Source organism: Lontra canadensis, unplaced genomic scaffold (assembly GCF_010015895.1).
Source record: "Lontra canadensis isolate GAN:19392208 unplaced genomic scaffold, GSC_riverotter_1.0 scaffold144, whole genome shotgun sequence".
In the NCBI taxonomy this organism is placed as follows: domain Eukaryota; kingdom Metazoa; phylum Chordata; class Mammalia; order Carnivora; family Mustelidae; genus Lontra; species Lontra canadensis.
The window spans coordinates 3,386,112-3,408,320 of record NW_022631138.1 but is presented as its reverse complement, the minus strand read 5'-3'; the positions used below and the strand labels follow the sequence as shown (position 1 = coordinate 3,408,320).

The 22,209-nt window shown below is 41.3% G+C and overlaps 1 gene segment (V, D, J or C); it reads left to right on the top strand.

Moving 5' to 3' along the window:
• The first annotated feature begins 22,099 nt into the window (after positions 1–22,099).
• Positions 22,100–22,209, top strand: part of LOC116858917 — a 35,747-nt gene continuing 35,637 nt past the window's right edge. Inside the window, 1 exon segment of the V gene segment in view lies at positions 22,100–22,151. Coding sequence covers positions 22,103–22,151 — 49 coding nt within the window.

Here is a 22,209-nt window from a genome sequence, read left to right as displayed (position 1 = left end):
ATTTCAACCTTGAGATTTATTCATTCTGTACCTGAAACCCTGTATTTCCCACTCCCTTCCCCCATTTTCCCATCCCTCCCTGCCCCCTTCCCCTCCAGCCATCACCTGTGTGTTTTCTGTATTCATGGGTCTCTTTGTGTTTGTTTCTCTTTTCTTGTGTGATTGTTTGTTTTGTTTATAGATTCCACATATACATGATATCACCACATATTTGTCTTTCTCTGTGTGATTTATTTTGTTTAGCATTATAGTTTCTAGGTCCATCTACATCATTGTAAAAAATAAGATATCCTCATTTCTTTGTCAATATAATTTTTCAGTATGTGCGTGTATCTATGTATACTGAATGTACACTATTTTATTTCTTTATGGAATTAGGAGTTCATATGTTCTATGAATTTACAAAGGTCTGTTTGGGTGTTTGACCACCACTAATCATTTTCAGCCATATTTCTTGTGGGGAGAGGACATATAGAATGCTATCCAAGGAAAATGATTACAGAACAATTAGGCTAACGTGGAAAGGAGGTTCAGAAAGTGGGACAATAGCAAATAATAAGTTCTGAATGATACCAAATATTCTTCTTATCTAGAAGGCTAGAGTGCGATTTTGTACCATAGTTGGAAGAATTATTATGTAAAAATAGTACTGAACGTAAACCCTGAATTCTATGGAGGGACTTGGGTGCTGATGACAAGTTGTGATAGAACTAGGACTGATAGCCCATGTCCTGTATGTTACTAGTTGTCATTTTATTTACTCTTTCATGTGTTTTCTCCCTTGATCTTTCTTAGATTGCTAGCCATGCAGTTCTGAATCTTACTCTTGAACATGCCGGCCCTCCTAATGAATCCTGCTGGTGAATGATTCAGAAAGTTAAACCACTGAAAATGAAAAAAAATCAGGAAAAAACAAAAAAATAAAATATAAGATAATATTCTAAATCGTAAGATGAGTTTGAAAACTATTCGTTACACATGTTAAATTAAGAATCACAATATCTAACACTATGTGTCAAATATAATAAAAAAGATCACAATCACATTAGCCATTATCATGTGTGAAATCTCAATGCATGGAAATTTGGCTGAAAATTATTCATGCATCATGTTTATTTACTGTGTATCAGTTTTGAAACTATTTTTTGTATAACATATTCCTAAGAATGCTTGAACTTCAAAAATATTATTTCCTACAAAGCTTAACATGAAAACTTAAAAGTCTCCTTTTGTGTTTGGTTGTTTATCTCATAATTTCTTACCCTGAAATACCTAAAAAATGCAAAACCTTTTAAAGTTCTTTCTTGACAGTAAAGGTTTTGAAATTTTCCTCTGCTACCTGTAGACTGAAGAAAGACTGTTCCTAATTCCAAACAGGAGTCTTTATCTCCTGTGTATGTAGGAACCTTGTTATACCCAGGACAGTAAAAGTGACTTCATCACCGTTGGTCACTGCACACCATGCAAAAATCACCGGCATCTGTAAGGGATGTAAGAAGATCCTCCATGAGGTCCAGATGGGGACCAGGACTCTAGGAGTCTCTAATCTAGACCACTGTCACCTCAATGAGCAAGGACTTATGCAGGTGGGTTTTGTTGGCCCTTTTGTCTCTTTGCCAGAGGACGTCCCTTTGGAATCTATAAAACTGGAAGCCAGTGTGTGATTTGTGTCCCTTGGGGTGGTTCTCTTGCTGCTTTGGTTATGTGAGTCCATTATTCTGGGTTCATGGTGTGTGGGTGGCGAGTGTGATGCTGTTATACATTCTGTAGGACTTGATCTATACATTTTCTCAGCCAAACAGCACAAACTTATATTGCTTTGGCCAAGTTGATGGGCAACTGAGTTGTGTCCAGACTGAATCCAAACAGAGGTTCTCTCTGCCACCCAGCAGAGGGAGTGTCCCCAACAGGAGGTGCTGGGTAGATTCTTGGGACCTGTGACTGAAATGGGTCACCTTTTCTAAAGAACTGCAAATATTCACCCACTAGAGGATGAACTCACAGAGAATAGTTTTGGCTCCAGGTGACTCCCATATATATGTGAATGTGTTGATCTTCTGACTTTATAAGTTATTTGAAAGCCCTGAGCTCTGTATACGTAATCTGAATTCCTTCCCAATATTGTCATTTCTTTCCTTGCATTTCTTAGAATAAGTAAATAAGTAAATAAATTTTCTAGAGAGGAGATTCATGTGAGTCCTGTGAAGAAATGGGAGTAACGTTATCTTGGCTGCAAAGGGTATTGCTGTATCGATACTAATCCTTGGGCAGGGCCCCCAGTCACCACATTCTAATCAGGGAAGGAGAGACAGAAGTTCAGAAGTTCCCTCTGAACACAGGCCCCCTCATAATCCCTCATTTTAATAAACTCTTAACCCTTTGTAGCAATTTGCATCCCCAACTCCAAAGTGTCTCCTGTGAGGGATGGAACTTCTGAACTGAGGAGTTCTCATGAACCCCTACAGCCTTCTTGTCAGTTAACAAATATTCTTCCACTGCTTTAATTTGAGATGGATTGTTTCTTTGTTTGTTTGCTTTTTCTCTGTGGACAGCTTGTTCCTTGTCTCCTCCACTAGAGCACGGCCTTTGCCCATGTGTCCTTCTAACAGAGAGCTCTCTCATCAGGGCAGAGAGGACACATTCTGAGCTCAAGCCTTAAGCCCTGAGTTACTTAGGGAAAATAAGGAAGCCAGATTTTCTCAATACATCTATGGCAAAACCTTAATGTCTTTCCTTTGGACATGGCCTTCCCCTAAGTCAATGTGCTTGAGAGTAGGAACTGACTTAGGTCCAGGAACTGAGTCAGAAGCTGTGACTTTGGGCTTGAGGAACCCTGAGCTAGAGTTTTCCAATTAGAGATAAAATACTCTTAGGGTCAGCACATTGACTTAATTTCTCATAACATGTGCTCAATTCTACTGCCACATTCTCTCTTTCTGACATCATTCTGTCCCTGTGCATTTTGGAAAATGAACAGCTTCTGCCTATGGAGGTTATTCTGAACATCTGGTCTGTGCTACTCTCCGACGTCAGTGGTCACAGGCATTGTTTCCCAGAAAGCAGACTCACATCGACTATAGCATGTGTGACACTGGCTGGGGAATGTTCTTGACATCACCATCCATGGAAGGATAATGCAGGATTGGGCAGAGGGGGAGTGGAGCTGGGATGCAGTAGAACAAAAGTCTAAGCCAGCCCCCCAGGGGATGCAGCTCTGTGGTCGCCCTCCAGAGTGGACCTGACTGGGGACACATGGGTCAGATCCTTACCCGGGATATCATCGCTTCCTCTCCTCCTATACCTTCATGCACGCATGATGCACCTGCCAGAGAACCAGGCCTTTTCATAGTGGTTCCTCCTTTCTCCTCAGATTCACTCACTTTCACCTTTATTTTTGTTCTTTATGGGATGTGTGGGGAGTCTATCATATTTTTGTCATGACTCTGGGACTTTGGATTTTTATTGAAGGAATTTTTAAAGTTTGTGACAGGAAAGAAAAAGGACTTTAGCTTTGTTCAGGGAAGACCTCAAATCTAGGTCTATATCCATCTCATGTGTATGTTTAGGGAGGAGACTGCTGTCCTTGCACATTGTGAAGGAGGTGTCCCCACTGTCCCAGACAATGGGCACAAGGAACCACCCAGGGGTGGACAAGCTCCAGTGCATAGAATCCAGGTGGCAGTCCCTGACCAGCTGTGTGGAGGACACCAAGCACTTTCAAGAGGGACTTTACTCAGGGCATAGCCTCCTGGCTCTGGGTCTGCTCTCAGTGGCTTCACGTCCACACTTCTCCTCCAGAGCAGCTGCTCATGGCTCTGCAGGATGGCATGGAGACCCCCAACTGAGAAGGACTAGCCCATCAGGAGTGTCATCATCTAATGGGAGTGAAGAAGGGACCTCTGTCTCTGACCAGCTGTAGACACGGGGTTCCATGATTCCCTCCTCAGATGTGATTAGTTTGCTAGAGCAGCTCACATCACTTCGAGATATACTTAGTTATGTTTACCAGGTTATTAAAAAATATGATAAAGACTCAGATGAAGAGCTTGATGGAGAGATACACAGCAGAGATTGGGAGGATCCTGAATGCAGCAGCTTCTGTCCCCATGGAGCTGGGATGTGTCACCCTCCCTGTATGGATGTGTTCACCAGCGTGGGAGCTCTCTGAACCCTGCTCTATTGAGATCTTATGGAGCCTGTGCCAAAAAAAGAAGTAGGTTTTGTTTATATTCAAATAATGACCTTCATAGTTCTTCATTCAGGGCTTTACACTCTAATTTCTTTGTGATAAGGAATAATGGCAGGAGATTGAAATCTTATATTTTGGCACCTCTTTAAATACATTTCTGGTTTGCAGTATTCTTGTGCCTCTAGGATTTTTCCAGTCTTGCTTCTAGGACGGTTCCAGCTTCATTTGCAGCCACTAGAATGGTGCTGGGAGGGACCATCCTGTCCATGTCCAGGTCAGCTTGGCCAAGGTTGTCACTGTGCAGGAAATGACTACATGTGTCTTCATCATATCCAATCCTGTGGCTGACATGGAAGAAGAAGGAAGAACACGTCTCTGTCCAGACCGTGCAGTTTCTGCTCTAAGTGAATCTGCTTTGGTCCTCAACTTGTTGAACAGCTCTTCATGCATCCCAGCCAGAGTGGACTGGTGAGGTGGGGCAGGTCAGATCTCAGAGCAAGTTGGGATCTCTGTCTCTGCTGTTGTGCTTTCTGCTGCTCCATGCCCCGCCTGAGAAGAGGAAAGGGAAGGGAAATGTTTCTCCAAGTGTCCTTGCCATGGAAGCTGGGATTGGGGGTCACAGAGGGTCTCATGACTTTAGACATGTGCCTGAGAGAATCTTTCTCCAAGAAACTGATCCTTCATCCCAAATACCTCTTCTGAAAATCCAAATACATACACACATTTGTGTGGATTAGATTAAGTCCTGTATTTGAGTTGAGTTTTGCATAGCTAGTGAAATCACAGATTTTCCAAACGGGAAATTAGTAATGGGGACAGACATAGAGCAAACATTTTTTAAGGATAATTTACTGCATTGGCAATTAGAAATAATTTGTAAGCTGAACGTGCATATGAGAGGACATGCACTGTTACCTACCTGGGGCCACTCATCATACAGACCCAAAGATAATAAAACTTTGGTAAGAGAAAGTAAAGGAGACCTGAATAAATGGAGAAATATTACGCTTTCATGCATCCGAAGACTCAATATGTCTGTCTCCAGAAACTGATCCTTAGTTTCAATGTACTTCCAATAAACACCCAATTACTTTTTTTGCACATTATAAAATGTATAGGGAATTCTGAGCTAAAAAGAACCAAGATAATTCTGAAAAAGAACAATGTTGAGAGAATACTCTATTGACTAATAAGACTTATTTAAATACACATGGGGCTCCTGGGTGGCTCAGCTGGTTAAGCATCTGCCTTTTTGCTCAGGTCCTGGGAAGGAGAACTGGGTCTGACTCCCTGCTCATTGGGGAGTCTACTTCTCCCTCTCACTCTGCCCCTCCCCTTCCATCTCATGTTCACTCACTCTCAAATAAATAAATGAAATCTCTTTTTGAAAAGACGTATTTATAGTCACAGTGATTAGGGCACTGTAGTATGCAACAAAGATATAAGAGAGACCGGGGGAATGAAACATAGTCCACAAACAGACATATATCTATGGGGACACTTAATTTGTGACACGTGACTCCTAGGGCAATTAACAAAGGAATGTTCTTTCTAATATAGTGGGATGGTTCAAGTGGACATTCGTACTGAAAGAGAAATGAAATTTGATCCCCTACTCTGTTTCATGTCCAAGAACCCAATCCAGCTAGAATACAAAACTAAAGTACAGTGATAAAGCTTAGAAAAATAGTAAGTAGTAATATATTCATCAATTTGAGCTATGAAATGGCTTTTCAGATAAGACATGAAGGGTACTCCATATGAAAGATTGGTAATTTGGGCAGCATTGAAATTATCACAGGTTTCAAAACCACCACTCAGATAAAGCACAGAGGGGATAAAGATGTTTGCAAATACCATAATTGAAGCATCCATTCCATTCTAGATCAGTAACTGGTTGTTTCCAGTTTGGGGTTGTCATAAACAACACTGTTATGTCATTCCTTGAGCACGTACACTCTTAATTCTGTTGGGTATATCACAGTAAAAAAGTACTGAGTACTGGTATGTGCACGGGGGGTGGGCATGGAATTGACAGGGAAGGATGCTAAGGGAGATTTTGGGATGCTAGAGACAGTCTCTGTCTTGATCTGTTTTTAGTTGTACTAATTTTTTTAATGAATGTAGTTAAATAATGAGTAGAAATTAAGGAGTCAAAATAACAGATTCTTCTTCTGTCTACTTCCTTTAGAACCACTGGCATGTTGAGTAATCTGAACTCTGAGAACCCCTGATTTCTCATCTCTAGAGGATTATTGTGAGATGAATTGCGGTAGATGAATGAGTCCTTCGTACAGTATTTGATACATAGTAAGTCCTCAAGATTTCACTCGATGGCAGTTGACAGTGTAGTTGTTGATGTTTATTAGTTTTATTAGTGGTAGTAGCATGACAGTAGTGCCTGAAGTATTAGTACTAATGTTCATAGTACTAGTATTTGCAATACTAGTATTAGTCATAGCAGTATTAGTAGTATTAGTAGTGTTTGCTTGGATGTGTTTCCCTTTTATTGCCTACTTCACAGAGTGTTTATCAGAGATAGGATTCAAGGTCCATCCCGTGGATGAATTCTGTTGCAGGCCTGCAAGAGAAATTTCATTTTTAGAATTCCTGAGGTTTGGGATTTGTGTCATCAGGAAAGGAAGCTTCCGAAGGACAAAGTCCCTTCATTGTTGAGACCTGCAAGCCCTTCCCCAAAGCAGCTCCTGCCGGGATGATCAGACCCAGAGCAGAACGCAGCTGTTGTAACCACAGTGAGCACAGCCCACTGCTCCCCTCACCATCTCCACCCACGCTGGGGATGGTTTCTGCGAGGGGCTATGCCACGGTGGGAGGAAGGGTATAATCCTTCTGGCAGTAATAACTGGCAGCGTCCTCAGCCTCTACTGCACTGATATTGAGGATGAATTCTCTGTGCAACTGAATCACAGAGAACTGGTCTGGGACACCAGACTTGAGGTTATCAGCATCATAGAGGAGAAGCTGAAGAGCCTGGCCTGGTTTCTGCTGATACCAGCTCAAGTAATTGCTGACACTCTCATTGGCCCTGCAGGTGATGGACAAGCCCTCTCTGAGGGATACAGAGAGGAAGGCCTGAGACTGGGTCAGCCCCACGTGCCTGCGGACAGCTGTGTTGGAAGCAAAATACAAAGCCACCACTGTTTACCAGGTCCCTCCCCATGTTCCTCCAGGAAGATTCTAGCGACCTTGGTCCCCTAATCTGAGAGCACCTGGGTATCCGAGGGGAGGGCAGATCCCGGGTCTGGGATCCACAGGGAGGATCCCTGGGGAGATCCCACAGTCTGGAGGAGAGGACTCCCACCATCTCGGGATGTCCCTTGCACTCCCATCCTCACCTGGGAGGCAGGCCAGCAGAAGGCAGAGGAGTTGGGTCAGGACTCCCATGTTTGATCCGAGGCCCAGCCTGTGGCTCTTTTTTGCCCTGAATGTCTGAGTAGCCTCTTCATGAGGATGCTGAGGAGCAAAAATGGGTTCTGGGGGAAACATGCAAATCACTGAGGAGTTGGGCAGGTCCCAGACAGGTGGAGAACCAGTGCCTCTTGGGGGATCACACAGATGCAGGGTTCATGTCCCGACCCCAAGGAGCTTCTCTGTGCTGTTTGTCAGAAAAAGACCGTCTCTGTATTTTGTGATCCTTGTTTGTCCTCAGAGTCCAAGTGTTTGTGATTAGAACAGGGAGTCTTCCTCCTAAGAATGAGGAGAGAAAAGTAGATGACTCTCCATGACCTAAACTTTCCTATGAGTACACATTTTTGACTGTGGGTTACCCAGGACATCATGCTGTAGAAAGGCCCGGAAGGCTCCATCTTCATATCTTACCTCGAATAGATGCTGTGAGCCCCGGGGGAGAAGAGCAAAAGATCTGATGTCTGGGAAGCAAACCCCCCACCCCCATGCAGATCCAGAGTTATCCTTAATGCTATTACTTTTTTATTCTCATAAATGACCCTAAGTTGTGTGAAATGTATGTGGTGGAGCCTATATTCTGACTCCAGTCTTAGTCTATGAACTGTTCTTACTTGAAAATTAGAAATGTGTTTAAAAGTGTGTTACATATATTTATTTCATCTGCCTTTGTGATTGAAAGGTTTTATTTGGAACCCCTTCTATTACCATCACAATAGTACATCATCTGGGCTAACTGGGGCTCCCAGGATCATCACCCGCTTGGTTCAACATAAAATGCCCCAGAGCTGCTCTTCCCAGAAGACATCTACAGGGTTGTCCAGGTGGGAAGTGGGTTATTGTAAATCACCTTCAATACTGAGTACCTTGTGATTTTTTATTCGAGATGTACATTGTAAGCCTGGTGGATTCTTTGCAGGGGTCTGTTTGTCCGATTTTTTCTTAGGTCAAGATCCACAGCATCTCACATGTCCCCTCTCCCACTGGCAGCCTCTCAGGAACCACAGTTCCTCCCATACAGTTGCTCAGACCGTGGCTGTCCATGTCCCTGTGTCCAGACACAGCCCTGAAGGTGAATTCCCAACATAGCGCACAACCAGCACTGGGGGATGAACCTTTGCACTCCTGACCTCAGAACGTCAGGGAAATCTGTCCTCCCTCTCAGCGGTTCTGGGGCCAAGAGGACCAGTGCTCTGTGTTCTGTGGCTGCATTTTGCTCACGAGTCAGAGGCTGTATCGTGCTCAACCTTCCCAAGAATTCCCTGCACAAATGCCAGGCTCTGTTAATTATGTCCACATGATTTAAAATCAGGCAAAAAGAAAACCACCATTTTATTCATATAAACTACCTAATGTTGAAGTTATTTTTACCTTCTTGCTAATTCTTAATATTCTTGAAATTTACTATATCTTGTCACCACATTTTTATAATATAAGGGGAAGAAAATATTAAAATTTTATCTACATTTATGCATTTATGTTTATAGGTGACATTGATCTATTTATTCTTTTCCATGTTATCTTTTCATATCTTCATATCAACATTAACTTTTTATAAAAAATGTTGAAAGATTGTTCTCCATATGATCTAATCTAAAAGAAATAGTTCATGGGATTCAAACATATTTGTGAAGCAAATGTCTACCACACAGAACATTTTATTCATACTGTGATGCACTTAAGGGGAAAAAGCTGTATCAAAGAGTAGGTAATACTTCCAGTTGTAAAATAAATAATTCATGGGATGTAAGGTACAGCATAGAGAATATAGCCAATGATATTTAATAACTTTGTATGGTGACACATGGTGGTTATCGTGGTGAGCATTTCATAAGGTATAGAAATGTTCAATCACTACATTGTATACATGAAACTAACATTGTATGTTAACCAAAAATAAATAATAAATAAATAAAATAGATAATAGATTTTTGCTCATTCTGTGGCTGTTGAAGTTCTACAACTTTGTTCTTAAATGCTGCCTTTACTTTTATTTGTCCATTAAACTTCCAAAAAAGTTTTAAAATCAACTTGTTCCTAATAGGTTAAGAAAATTTAAAAAATGAATGACCAAATTATGTCTCCATCAAAGACAGTATTTTGTCTTTCTCTTTGCTTTCTATGATACTGAAAACCTATGGAATTGTATAGGGCTTTAGGAACCAAGGAAGTCAGGGCTTCTTCCTTATAGATGTCATATAATGGTCGATTCATATCCCTGACCAGGGCCCTGGAGAGGTTGCTTTACTGATGTGTTGACATTAAAAATCATCAGTGATGGGGCATCTGGGTGGCTCAGTCAGTTCAGCTTCAGACTCTTGATTTCAGCTCAGGTCACGATCTCAGGGACATGACATCAAGCTCTGCATGGGGCTCTGCATGGAGTGTGGAGACTGCTTAAGATTCTCTCTCCCCCTCTCCCTCTGCCCTTCTCCCTGGCCCCCTACTAAGAATTTTTAATTTTATCATTCTTCTGAATTAATAATTCTATTAGTGCACTTGTCAAACTTAAACAAAAAATAGCCAGTTATTTTATTAGCAAAAGAAGCTTACTTGAGAAAAGGAGAAGAATTGCAATTTGGGTCAAAGCAACTATGGCAAACCACTGGTGAGTCTGAGGAGGCAAAAGGAAGATCGGCATTTATCATGCATTAGGAGGATTTTGGGAAGGATTGTTTTGAAGAAATGCTCACTGGAGAAGGACAGTGTGAGGTTGTGGTGGTTTCTCATTGGCTGCAAGCAGTGGTTATTGCTTGAAGGGTGAGATCATCCTTCTTTTTCTTACAAGCGGGAAGTGAATTCCTACATGAAAAATGTCCTCCCTTGCATGGAGCACTGGGTGTGGTGCAAAAACAATGAATACTGTTATGCTGAAAAGAAATAAAAAATAAAAAAATTAAAAAAAATGTCCTTCCTTGTCGAAAGAATTACATTTCTTCTTTCTGTTGGTTATGCAGACTCTAACTGTGGAATGGTATGTGTAAGAAAACTTCCCAGCAGGGATGCCTGTGTGGCTCAGTTGGTTAGGTGGCTGCCTTCGGCTCAGGTCATGATCCCAGGGTCCTGGGATCAAGTCCCACATCGGGCTCCTTGTTCGGCAGGGAGCCTGCTTCTCCCTCTGCCTCTGCCTGCCTCTCTGTCTGCCTGTGCTTGCTCGCTCTCTCTCCCTCTGTCCCTGACAAATAAATAAATAAAATCTTAAAAAAACAAAACAAAACAAAACAAAAAAAACTTCCCAGCTTATATGAGGTTTCCTTTACTCTTTTTTATCCAACAAAGTCAATATTGTTTGTCAAGGAGAATAATGACAGGGCAGGTGCGTCTATGACTACCATTGGTAGCACCCTCCTATTAACAAGCACGTAATAGCTGTGTTCTTCTCAATGACAGCAGGGCATTACCGTTATCATTGCCCTGTGCTTGTTGCCATGTCACCTCTTTACAGAGTCATGTGGAAAACCTGAATATAGAATATCATCTTTGTCATGATTAGGAAATATCATATTTCTCCCTCCCTTTTTTTGTTTGAAGCTATTCTTCAATGGAGATCATGAGCAGAGCTCTTATTTGAGGGCTCTGAGAAATAGGGATGAAATCAAGAGATATTTGTTAAGAAGCAGAAGCTGGGGACTCAGGAGTGCTCTGTAGAGTAGCACAGTTTGTGCACTGCACAAATGTGCCCAGCTAAAGGGAATTAATAGGGCTGAAAGGTAGCTTTGAATATTTGTTTGCTGAGCCATGTGAATAGAATTTTGTTAGTAGGATGAGCATCCATATGGTTCATTAGTACATGGACAGTTCTTTCCTTGGTGAGCCTGTGGAATTGGACAGATGTCATCCTCAAAGCACTGACTCATTCTCTTGTGATAGCATATTCACTATAGCTCGGCACCATTCTCCCCTCAGGCTTGTACAACTCCAGATGAGATTTGAGGGGGACAACGGGACAGAAGGAAGTCTGCTCGTCTTCAAACTCTGTCTTTAAAACAGAAAGAAGCACTTAATGGTTCTATCACAGTGACAGGAAACTCGACATTTAGAAACAGGGCATCTGAATTCTAGCTGGAGAATCACATACAGCGTATCAGATAGGAAGCCAGTCTTAGTACTGTGTTTGTTCTGAATCTCTGATTGTAAGAAGAAGTCTCATAGCTGAGACCCTGAATTCAGCCTGGCTAGAAAAGCAAGATCAGAAATTGGCAAACTATGGTTCATGGACTCCATCAGGCCCACTGCCCGCTTTTGAAGGACTTGTATGCTAAAAATTGCTTTTTCATTTAAATGGTTGAGAAGAGTGAAAAGCAGATTAATATTATGTGACACAAGAAAAGTAGGTGAAATTCAAATTCAGGGCCTTATGTGTAGATACAGTTATTCTCTTTCACATTAGTATTGACTAAGACTACTCTTATAATAAGGTGCATTGACTCTCAGACACCAGGTTCTAAAATGTGGAAAGTACCTTAAGGAGAAGATGGGGATATGGGCATTGCCACCTAGCTGCTAGCCACATTTGCCAATTCTCAAAAGTTAAAGCAGGAAGTGAGATCTTATTCTCCCATAAATTTTCAGGGAATATATAATCTGTTGGAACTTGAGGCAAATGAGAACGAACTTGCCATTTTCCAAAATTCTGTACAATTGAGGAGCTTCCACGTAATATTCAATGGAAATGAATTAATTCTCAATGTAACAGTAAGCTAAATCTTCCTGTGGCTCACATCGTGAACCCAGGGTCCTGGGATTGAGCCCCACATCAGGCTCCCTGCTCAGAGGGGAGCCTACTTCTTTCCCCTGCTCATGCTCTCCTTTGCTCTTTTTGTCTCTAATAAATAAATAAAGTCTTAAAAAATATTGAGCTAAAATACACATCTCAACAAGACTTTCCCAAATTCTATATATGAGGCCAGGAGTGGCTTAGTTGGTTAAGCGTCTGCCTTCAGCTCAGGTCATGATCCCAGGGTCCTGGAATCAAGGCCTGCATCAAGCTTCCTGCTTGGTGGAAAGCCTGCTTCTCCCTCTCCCTCTGCCTGCCACTCTACCTCCTTGTGCTCTCTCTCTGTCAAATAAATGAAATCTTTATAAAAGATTCTGTACATGACTTCCCCGTGATGCATGTGCTCAATTTCTATCATGTGAACTGGAATCAGTATTTGGCAGTACCAATCTGTGTGCAAGATATTTACAAAGATATTTGAAAGGCAGAGAGAGAGCAGAAAAAGAAAATTATTAGCAAAGAATGCATTATTTTAGGGAAAGTTGCCCTCCGAAAAGGAATGAAAGGGGTCTATCAGTGGATTGGCTACTAGTTTTGACCAGGAAATTCCAGTTCGACTGGTTAAAGATTGCATTCCTGGGTGTGAAATTGCATTTAGTTGAGGTGTTAAGTCTAGGTTTGCTAATACAGAGCCTTAACATAAGTGACACCATTTTGGTCCCGTGGGTTTTTTGTTTTGTTTTGTTTTTGTTTTGCTTAACAATTTTTTTATAAAGAAAGAATAGAGAAAGCAAAATTATCTAAGAGCTATAAATGTATGCCTGACTTGTGTAGTTATTGTGAAAAAGCTTCCTCAGTATTTCTGTCCTCAGGGTTCCCTTGGGTCTTTTTATGTGGAAGGTTCTGGAAAGGCTAAACCACATTGCCTTGGCACTCTTTGCTACAGGTGCCATTAAGACTCTGACTATCCGATGCATTCCTGTAGAGTGGTTCTTGGCACAGAGAGAGGGGAGGAGCAACATACAGCCAGAGGGGCTCACATCTCTGGAGTGGGGTCCAGGCAGCACTGTCTGAAGCACATAGCTTTCTGATTTGCCAGATGACCTTTGCCAGAGCAAGAGCTTTTCTGATCATGGAAAATACTAGGGTATTTGAGGGACTGAAACAGGGAGTTGTCTGAACCTGCTCATCTGGTCTTTCTACACATTTTTGTTTTACCCAATTCATGATAATAAATACCTTTCTGCTTGAATTAGCCCTAATGTCTCCTTCTATCAAATGGATCAATCACAGAACATGTGCTAGTAATACCACTACCTTCAGTTAGATGAATCCTTATCCTTGAGCCTACACATGGACTTCCATCTCTGATGTCATGATGTTTGTTCTTTAGGCTTCCTGGGAAAGCTAGGAAGGGTGACTGTCCTAGTCTGTTTGGGTTGTTACACCAGAAAGAACCTTAGCCTTGGCAGCTCATAAACAACAGAAATATATTTCTCACAGTTCTGGAGACTGTGGAGTCCAAGATCAGGTTGCTGGCCCATTTAGTATGTGGTGAGGACTCACATTCTGCTCCTCAGATGGTGCCTTCCTGCTGTGTCTGGACATGGTTGAAGGGACCAGGGAGATCAGTGGGGTCTCTTTTTAAAGCGATAGTCCCATCATGTGTGCTCCATTCTCATAACCTAATCACCTACCAAAAGCCCAACTGCTTAAGATGATCACCTTGGAGTTTAAGATTTCAACATATGAATCTGTGGGGAACAGATCATCAGACCATACCAGGAACCAACATCTACCTATAGGACCATGTAATTATGGACAGCCCTCTGTTTGATAATGGCCCTTTGATCAGCATCCCCTGGGAAGCTACTACTTTCAATCTTGGCCCATTTTTCAGCTCTTTCCAAAATGAATTTGACTCCAATCTTTTGATCTTATTTTTTTCAAGGTCTGATAATTTGTCAAAACCAATAGTCTATGTCAGTGAATTGACTGTTTCTGCTGTCATCAAACATAACCTTTGAATTTAATGTACTGTTTTGATTTCCTTTTCTCAAAATCATCCTTGGGAAGAGCAGCAAAGTGGCATCATACCAGCAAAATTCTCTGACAAACCTCAGGCATAAATTTGTCCGCAATTCCAGAAATATTTCATAAAAATAAGGAAATATCTGGGTTCATCTGGAACTGAAAGCTCTTGTTTTTGTATCTCTAGGTAACTGACTAGTCAGTATTTCACTCCTGGTAATAAATGTTTCATTCTGTCTCCATGTCTCTTTCCTTACTTGGGAAAGTGGGAAATGAGTTAGTTCATATATGCCCCAATGGTCTGTGCACAGGGGTTCTCTGTTAAAATCTCTTAGGACATCAGTTGACTTGTTTCACCCTTGGTTTCTTCTGGCTACAGAACAACCTGTTAAATTGTTCCAATTTCATCCAAGTTTCTTCAGAGTTAATTATGTATAAAATAAGGGGGTGTGATTACCTAAGGAGCAGTCTAAAATATTTAACACATTGACTATGCATCACTAAATTGTAATTTTATCCTCTAATTCACCAACAAGGCCAGAGAAATCATTCAACTGATATTTTAGAGACATGCCAACTGTTAATAAAACAAATATTAATATTTGTAGGATGAAATTGAGATAGTAGTACATATGGTTAAATGATCAAACTTGATAACTGCCCCTCCCCAAGATTCTGATATGCTTCCTCTCAGAAGGCTGAGTTCTGTCCCTTATGCCCCACTTGAGGACAAGTGATATTACCCATGAATTCATTTTTCTGTCAGTCTGTTTAATGTTTAATGTGGGTAGTTTCATTTAGTTGTTATTTTCTCTGTAAATTACAAGAGCTCTGACCTATGTTATGAGAGTATTAATAGATTTCACCATTAAATTAAAAAAAAAAGATTGGATAATATCTCATACCTGGAATTCATCATATGAATGTGGATGTAGAGATAATAGGGCTTTCATGGGCTGTAATGGTTTGTAGGAAGAAATAACCCCATTCAAACCATTGCGACCTTCACTGAGTGAGAAAACATATATTCAGATAAGTAGAACAATTAGTATATGATTTAGAAACAAAGATTTTAAGGAAAATTCCTCAAGCCAGGTTAGTACTATATCTGGTCCTGGACACCAGTTAGTTATTTATGGGGAGTTACTGGACTCATATTAATCCATTTAATTCATAAGATAATTGTATAAACGCATCAAAAAATGTGTCTACATGTATGTATATTATACATATATGCATATATATTTGCATATTGACATATACAATTTTATTCAGATACTTTAGATTTAACCACACTTAATAATTCTGAATGATCTAAAGAATTTTTCATCATTAGTCAAAGTAATCTTAGATGTTTCTACAATGGGGTGAATTTTACACTTTTAATTCAAATATTTTTTAAAACATTTCTTTGTTTTGTATCTTCTTATAAATGGATTCCCAAGCATTCCTTTTCTTATGCCATTGTGCTTAATAAAACCTGTCAATTTCTATGGGAAGATGTGTAAAATCTGACTAATACAGATTTTACACACTATTTTAACAAACCCGTCAAAAACTCAGTGGCTTGTCATACTAAGTATTTGTTTCTATAGTCATGGATGTTCATGTTGACAATAATTTGGATAATGCACACAGGGCTCAGCTGTGTGGTTCTTCTGCAGGGAATTGAATGGTTCTCCAGTCTATGGATTGTGGTTGATCTGGGGCCAAGACAGAGTGTGGTGACTACCCATGGCACATCATTCTCATGGCAAGCTGTAGGAGGGTAGAGAAACCACAAAACAAGCAAATCTAAGTCCAGTTTTTCTGACAGAATTGCAAATAATTTTGTTTTATTCTTACTGTGGTCTCCATAATTCTTTAAATTTCTACAAATCATTATTCTATTTAATGTTTAAGATACATGATCATGTTATTTCCAAATAATTATATTTTTCCAAATTTACAGTCTAAAAAGAATTTTGTAATTCAACTTTGTATGATTTTGGATGTAAAATTGGAGGTGTTTTCAACCTGTGGCTTTAATTCAACAGATGGCTTTCAATAGAAATGTCTTAAATGAAAATAGAAAATTAAAGAAAGACTACTTTAGGGAAGGTAAAAATGCTCTACAACAGAGCATCTAAACCTTACACAGCTCCTGCTTTCTTGTTAAAAAGGAGAGCCTTGTGAGTATATATCAGGTGGAGACAGCTATTTCACATTTGCCACAAGCTTTCAGGGTTGTTGATGATGCTGTGGCTTATAGAGAATTTTAAGAAACAAGATATTTTTATAGTAAGAAAAAAGTGCTTCATCCACATTTAGTTTTTTTTTAAATCACGAAAGTCCTTCATTGTCTAGTTATTTATATATACATGACACAATTACCTCATTCTTCTGTTCCCTCAGTCACTTAACAAAATCTCCTTGTTATGACCTAATGATGATAGCTAGAAGCATATTCAAACATGTTCTGGGGCCTTCCCCTAACTGGCCAACTTCTGAGAGATGTAAAAACGGTGACCATCCCAAGCTGTCTTCTGTCAAATCCCTGTCACCACCACCACTTCTGGAAGCACATTTCGCAGAGCCCTCTTTCCTCTATGGTGCCCTACGGAGTTGCTCACAAGGCACCTTACCCTGGAACTGGAGGTTAGATGAGGAGGATTCAATGCTTTCCATCAGCACCTGCAGGAATGTAAGTGCTAAGTGAGGGACCAGAGAATCACCTGGCGAGGTTCTGCAGCAGCTAGAGCATCAGCCCCTCCATCCCTGGCCCTCCTAGATAGGCCTGAGGACCACGTGGTTAGGCAGCCTGTATCTCCAATGGTATAAATTCTCTGACTTATGGTGGATCATCAAGGATCACTGTTTCTAGTGTCTGCTTCCCTTATTATTATATCCCAAGGCCTTTGAAAGAGTGACATTTAGACATTACTTCCCTAGAGGAAGCAATTCCTGCTTGGAATACCTAGAGTGGCTTCTCTTTTGCTATACAAAACCCAGCGGATGCCATCACCCACAGTCCTCAGGTGTAATGATGTGGGGGAAAGGGAGTCAGTCAGGAGGCCAGGGATCCTCCTTGCCCTTCTCCCAAAGCCCCCATATCATTCAAATTGTGGCTGCCTCTGAGAAACTGTCTGAGCAGGTACAGGCATCAGAGGAGCAGCGGGGTCAGCCCAGCCCCTCACATCTGCTTCCCTGGTGGTTTATGCTCTGATCTGTAACACTGTGGGTGGGTAGTTAGACTGCAGGCAGTAGTAGGTCCCAGCATCTTCAGGCTCCAGGCTGCTGATGGTAAAGTGAAGTCTGTCCCACCCACTGCTGCTGAACCATGACAGGACTCCAGTTTCCAGCTTGGATGCTTCATAGATCAGGAGTTTAGAAGCTCTCCCTGGCTCCTGCTGATGCCAGGCTAACCACTTGTTAATGTTCTGACTGGCCCGGCAGGTGATGGTGACTCCTTCTTTTGGAGCCATGGACAGGATGGCAGGAGACTGGGTCAGCACATTCTCTCTATGGGAGGCTGAAACCACACAGGAAACATCAGCAGAGTTTCAGGATATGTACATGGAAGTCACCAGTATCTAGTTAGGTAGGACGAAGAATACTACTTATTTTTATTTTTATTTTTATTTTTTTAATTTATTTTCAGCATAACAGTATTCATTGTTTCTGCACCACACCCAGGGCTCCATGCAATCCATGCCCTCTCTAATACCCACTACCTGGTGCCCCCAAACTCCCAACCCCTACCCCTTTAAACGCCTTAGATTGTTTTTCAGAGTCCATAGTCTCTCATGGTTCACCTCCCCTTCCAATTTCCCCCAACTCCCTTCTCCTCTCTAACTCCCCTTGCTGTCCATGCTATTTGTTATGCTCCACAAATAAGTGTAACCATATGAAAATTACTCTCTCTGCTTGACTTATTTCACTCAGCATAATCTCTTCCAGTCCCTTCCATGTTGCTACAAAAGTTGGGTATTCATCCTTTCTGATGGAGGCATAATACTCCATAGTGTATATGGACCACATCTTCCTTATCCATTCATCCGTTGAAGGGCATCTTGGTTCTTTCCACAATTTGGCAACCATGGCCATTGCTGCTATAAATATTGGGGTACAGATGGCCCTTTTTTTCACTACATCTGTATCTTTGGGGTAAATACCCAGTAGTGCAATTGCAGGGTCATAGGAAAGCTCTATTTTTAATTTCTTGAGGAATCTCCACACTGTTTCCCAAAGTGGCTGCACCAACTTGCATTCCCACCAACAGTGTAAGAGGGTTCCCCATTCTCCACATCTTCTCCAAAACATGTTGTTTACTGTCTTGTTATTTTGGCCATTCTAACTGGTGTAAGGTGGTATCTCAATGTGTTTTTGATTTGAATCTCCCTGATGGCTAGTGATGAACATTTTTTCATGTGTCTGGTAGCCATTTGTATGTCTTCATTGGAGAAGTGTCTGTTCATGTCTTCTGCCCATTTTTTGACATGATTATCTGTTTTATGTGTGTTGGATTTGATAAATTGTTTATAGATCATGGATATCAGCCCTTTCTTTGTAGTGTCATATTCAAATATCTTCTCCCATTCCGTGGGTTGCCTCTTTGTTTTGTTGACTGTTTCCTTTGCTGTGCAGAAGCTTTTGATCTTGATGAAGTTCCAAAAATTCATTTTCGCTCTTGTGTCCTTTGCCTTTGGAGACATATCTTGAAAGAAGTTGCTGTGGCTGATATCGTAGAGGTTACTGCCTATGTTCTCCTCTAGGATTCTGATGGATTCCTACCTCACACTGAGGTCTTTTATCCATTTCGAGTTTATCTTTGTGTATGGTGTAAGAGAATGGTTGAGTTTCATTTTTCTATATATAGCTGTCCAATTTTCCCAGCACCATTTATTGAGAGACTGTCTTTTTTCCACTGTATATTTTTTTCTGCTTTGTTGAAGATTATTTGCCCATAGAGTTGAGGGTCCATATCTGGGCTCTCTACTCTGTTCCACTGGTCTCTGTGTCTGTTTTTATGCCAGTACCATGCTGTCTTGGTGATCACAGCTTTGTAGTAAAGCTTGAAATCAGGTGACATGATGCCACTAGTTTTGTTTTTCTTTTTCAACATTTCCTTAGCTATTCAGGGTCTCTTCTGATTCCATACAAATTTTAGGATTGTTTGCTCCAGCTCTTTGAAAAATGCTGGTGGAATTTTGATTGGAGTGGCCTTGAAAGTATAGATTACTCTAGGCAGTATAGACATTTGAACAATGTTTATTCTTCTGATCCATGAGCATGGAATGGTCTTCCATATTTTTGTGTCTTTGATTTCTTTCATGAGTATAGCACAACTTCTTTATACATTTATCCATCAGTGGACACTTAGGTTATTTCCATATCATGGCTGTTTAAATAATGCTGCTTGGACCCAGTGGTGCATATGAATTTTCAAATACCCAGAGGTGGAATCATAGGGTAGTTCTATTTTGAGTTTTGAGGAAACTCCATAATGCTTTCCATAGTGGTTGCACCAGTTTTCATCCCCAACAAAAATACCTGAGGATGTTTCTCTATATCCTCTCCATATCCTCTTTTTCCATATCCTCTATTACCCTTGGTATTTCTTGCCTTTTTTTTTTTGATAAATAGTTACTGAATTTTATCAAATATTTTTTCTGCATCTGTTGAGACAATCTTATGATTTTTACGCTTTATTTTGTTAATGTGATATATCATGCTGATTGATTTATGGATATTGAACCTTCCTTGCATCTCTGGAATAAAACTTACTTGATTGTGGTGTATGATCCTTTCAATGTATTGTTGAATTTGGTTTGATAATATTGTGGAGGATTTCTGCATCTGTGTTCATCAAGAATATTGGCTTCCATGTCTGGCCCTTTTCTTCTGGATGCCAAGAGCTACAACCTTAACTTCCATCCCCTCCTGCTCCAGGCAGGGCTGGTCCCCTAGAATGGGATCCAGGAGGGGAGGCAGATGCACATAGCTCGGGCTCCTTGAAAATACAGAAACATGACAATGCGGACGTGCAGCTTGCTCTAAACTGCACGCACGTGAACAAATGTTTAATTTCAAATCCTATTATTTGCCCTATAAATATGGCCCTTGTGGGGATGGTCCAATGGAGGTGTCCGCTGAGGGGATGGTGCTCCACCCTTGCCTCTTAGTCAGGACTCTGGCCTGGCTGTCTCCATGGGGCTTTCCCTACTGGTGAGGTGGGGTGTTGTAAGTACCTGATATGAGGTAAAGTGGCCTTAATCTCATTTCTTGCCTTCTATTCCCTTCCTGTATGTATAGATTCCTTTCCTCTTCTGTTTTTTATTAGTTTTCCTATCATAATAACAAAGTTTTCTTTCCTTTTTGAAGCTTAAACAGGGCTGTGGTGAATCTTTTGTGTAGCAGAGGAGGGGACTCTGTGTTGTTATAAGGGCTACTGATGTAGAAGTTCCACACTAAAAAATACCTTGGCAGCAACATCAAGCAGGCATGGACCACTCCACTGAACACCCTAGCCAACTTAAGTTGACACAGAAAATTAACCACCATCAGGGGCAAATTGAGGGGTTGAGTGATAGGAGAATTGACCCTTTGTGAGGGTGAGGTGTGGCTCCCCAGGTAGGGTCTGCTTGATACAGGCTCTGTCTGGGTCTCAGGAAATGGCTCATGTCAAGAAGTGGTGCAGCGCCCATGGGGACCCATGGAACTACCAGGGTGCCACCTGACAGAGGAAGCCTCGTGCATCTGCCGTACTCAGAGGAAAGATGGCGGAAGTGTTGTGGTTGGACTTGCAGTGTGCCCGAAGCCTCCACAACCTCTGCCCTCCTCACTGGACTGCCTGCTCAGCATCTTAAGGGAATCCCACCCCTGCTCCCTTCTCTCTGTTGAAGAAGGAACAGCAGGATGAGGAACAGTTGCAAGGAGTTTATATCATACCCAGGCAATCCTGCCCTGATTTCTCAAACCACTGGAGGGAACAGAATTTTCTTGAAGGCACCTAGATTTCATTCATTGGTTAATTCAACACAAAACAGAAATATTGAGCAGAAAAGATAGAAAAACTAAAATTCAGGATTCAGAGTTCACCTAGGTCCAATGAGGGTCCCACATGTCTCCCCGAGTGAGGAAATTCTTGGCCTGTCTTCCATCTCTTCCATCTCTCTGGTCCTTGTACAATTCCAGGACCTGAGGTCAAGTGTTTACCACATCCTTACCCATCTGCAGGAGGAAATGGCTTCAGAGCTCAATGACATCCAGTCAGAGGTTTTATAAAAAGTTGGGACCAAAGTTCACCACTTTCTTTTTGTGCCTTCCAATTCCTTTGCCCCTCCATGCTTCTCATTATTTGTTTCCCAGCATATCTTGTTATTTTACCAGGGTTATTGATATGAAGAGCCAAGATCATCATTTCTGTAAACTGAACCCATTTAAAGACATTGTTAAATTGAAAATGGAAGCTCTTCATTCGATCTTGTAGCAGTTTGTCATTTTAGAACTTCTAAGTTGTTCTCAGAGTTTCTAAGTTGACTTTTGTGTGTTCCTGCCATACAACTCTATTTTGGAGTTATTTTTGGCTCCTTACATTTCCATTGGGTACTTTCACAACCCACTGCTTATGAGATTTGCTTCTGTTCCCCCTGACTGCTTTGCATAACCCCCTCCAGGCCCAGGCCAGAGGCTCAGGTTGTATAAAAGAGGCCTTTGATACATGAGCTGAGCTGCGTCGGGCAGGCAATGGCAGCAAGATGGCATCAAAGAGGCAGGTCCTCCTATCCTTGTTGCTGTGGGTCTCAGGTGAGAAGCTAAAAAGTGCCATAGTCCTTCTGGAGTAGTGTCATTTTAAACAACTTTT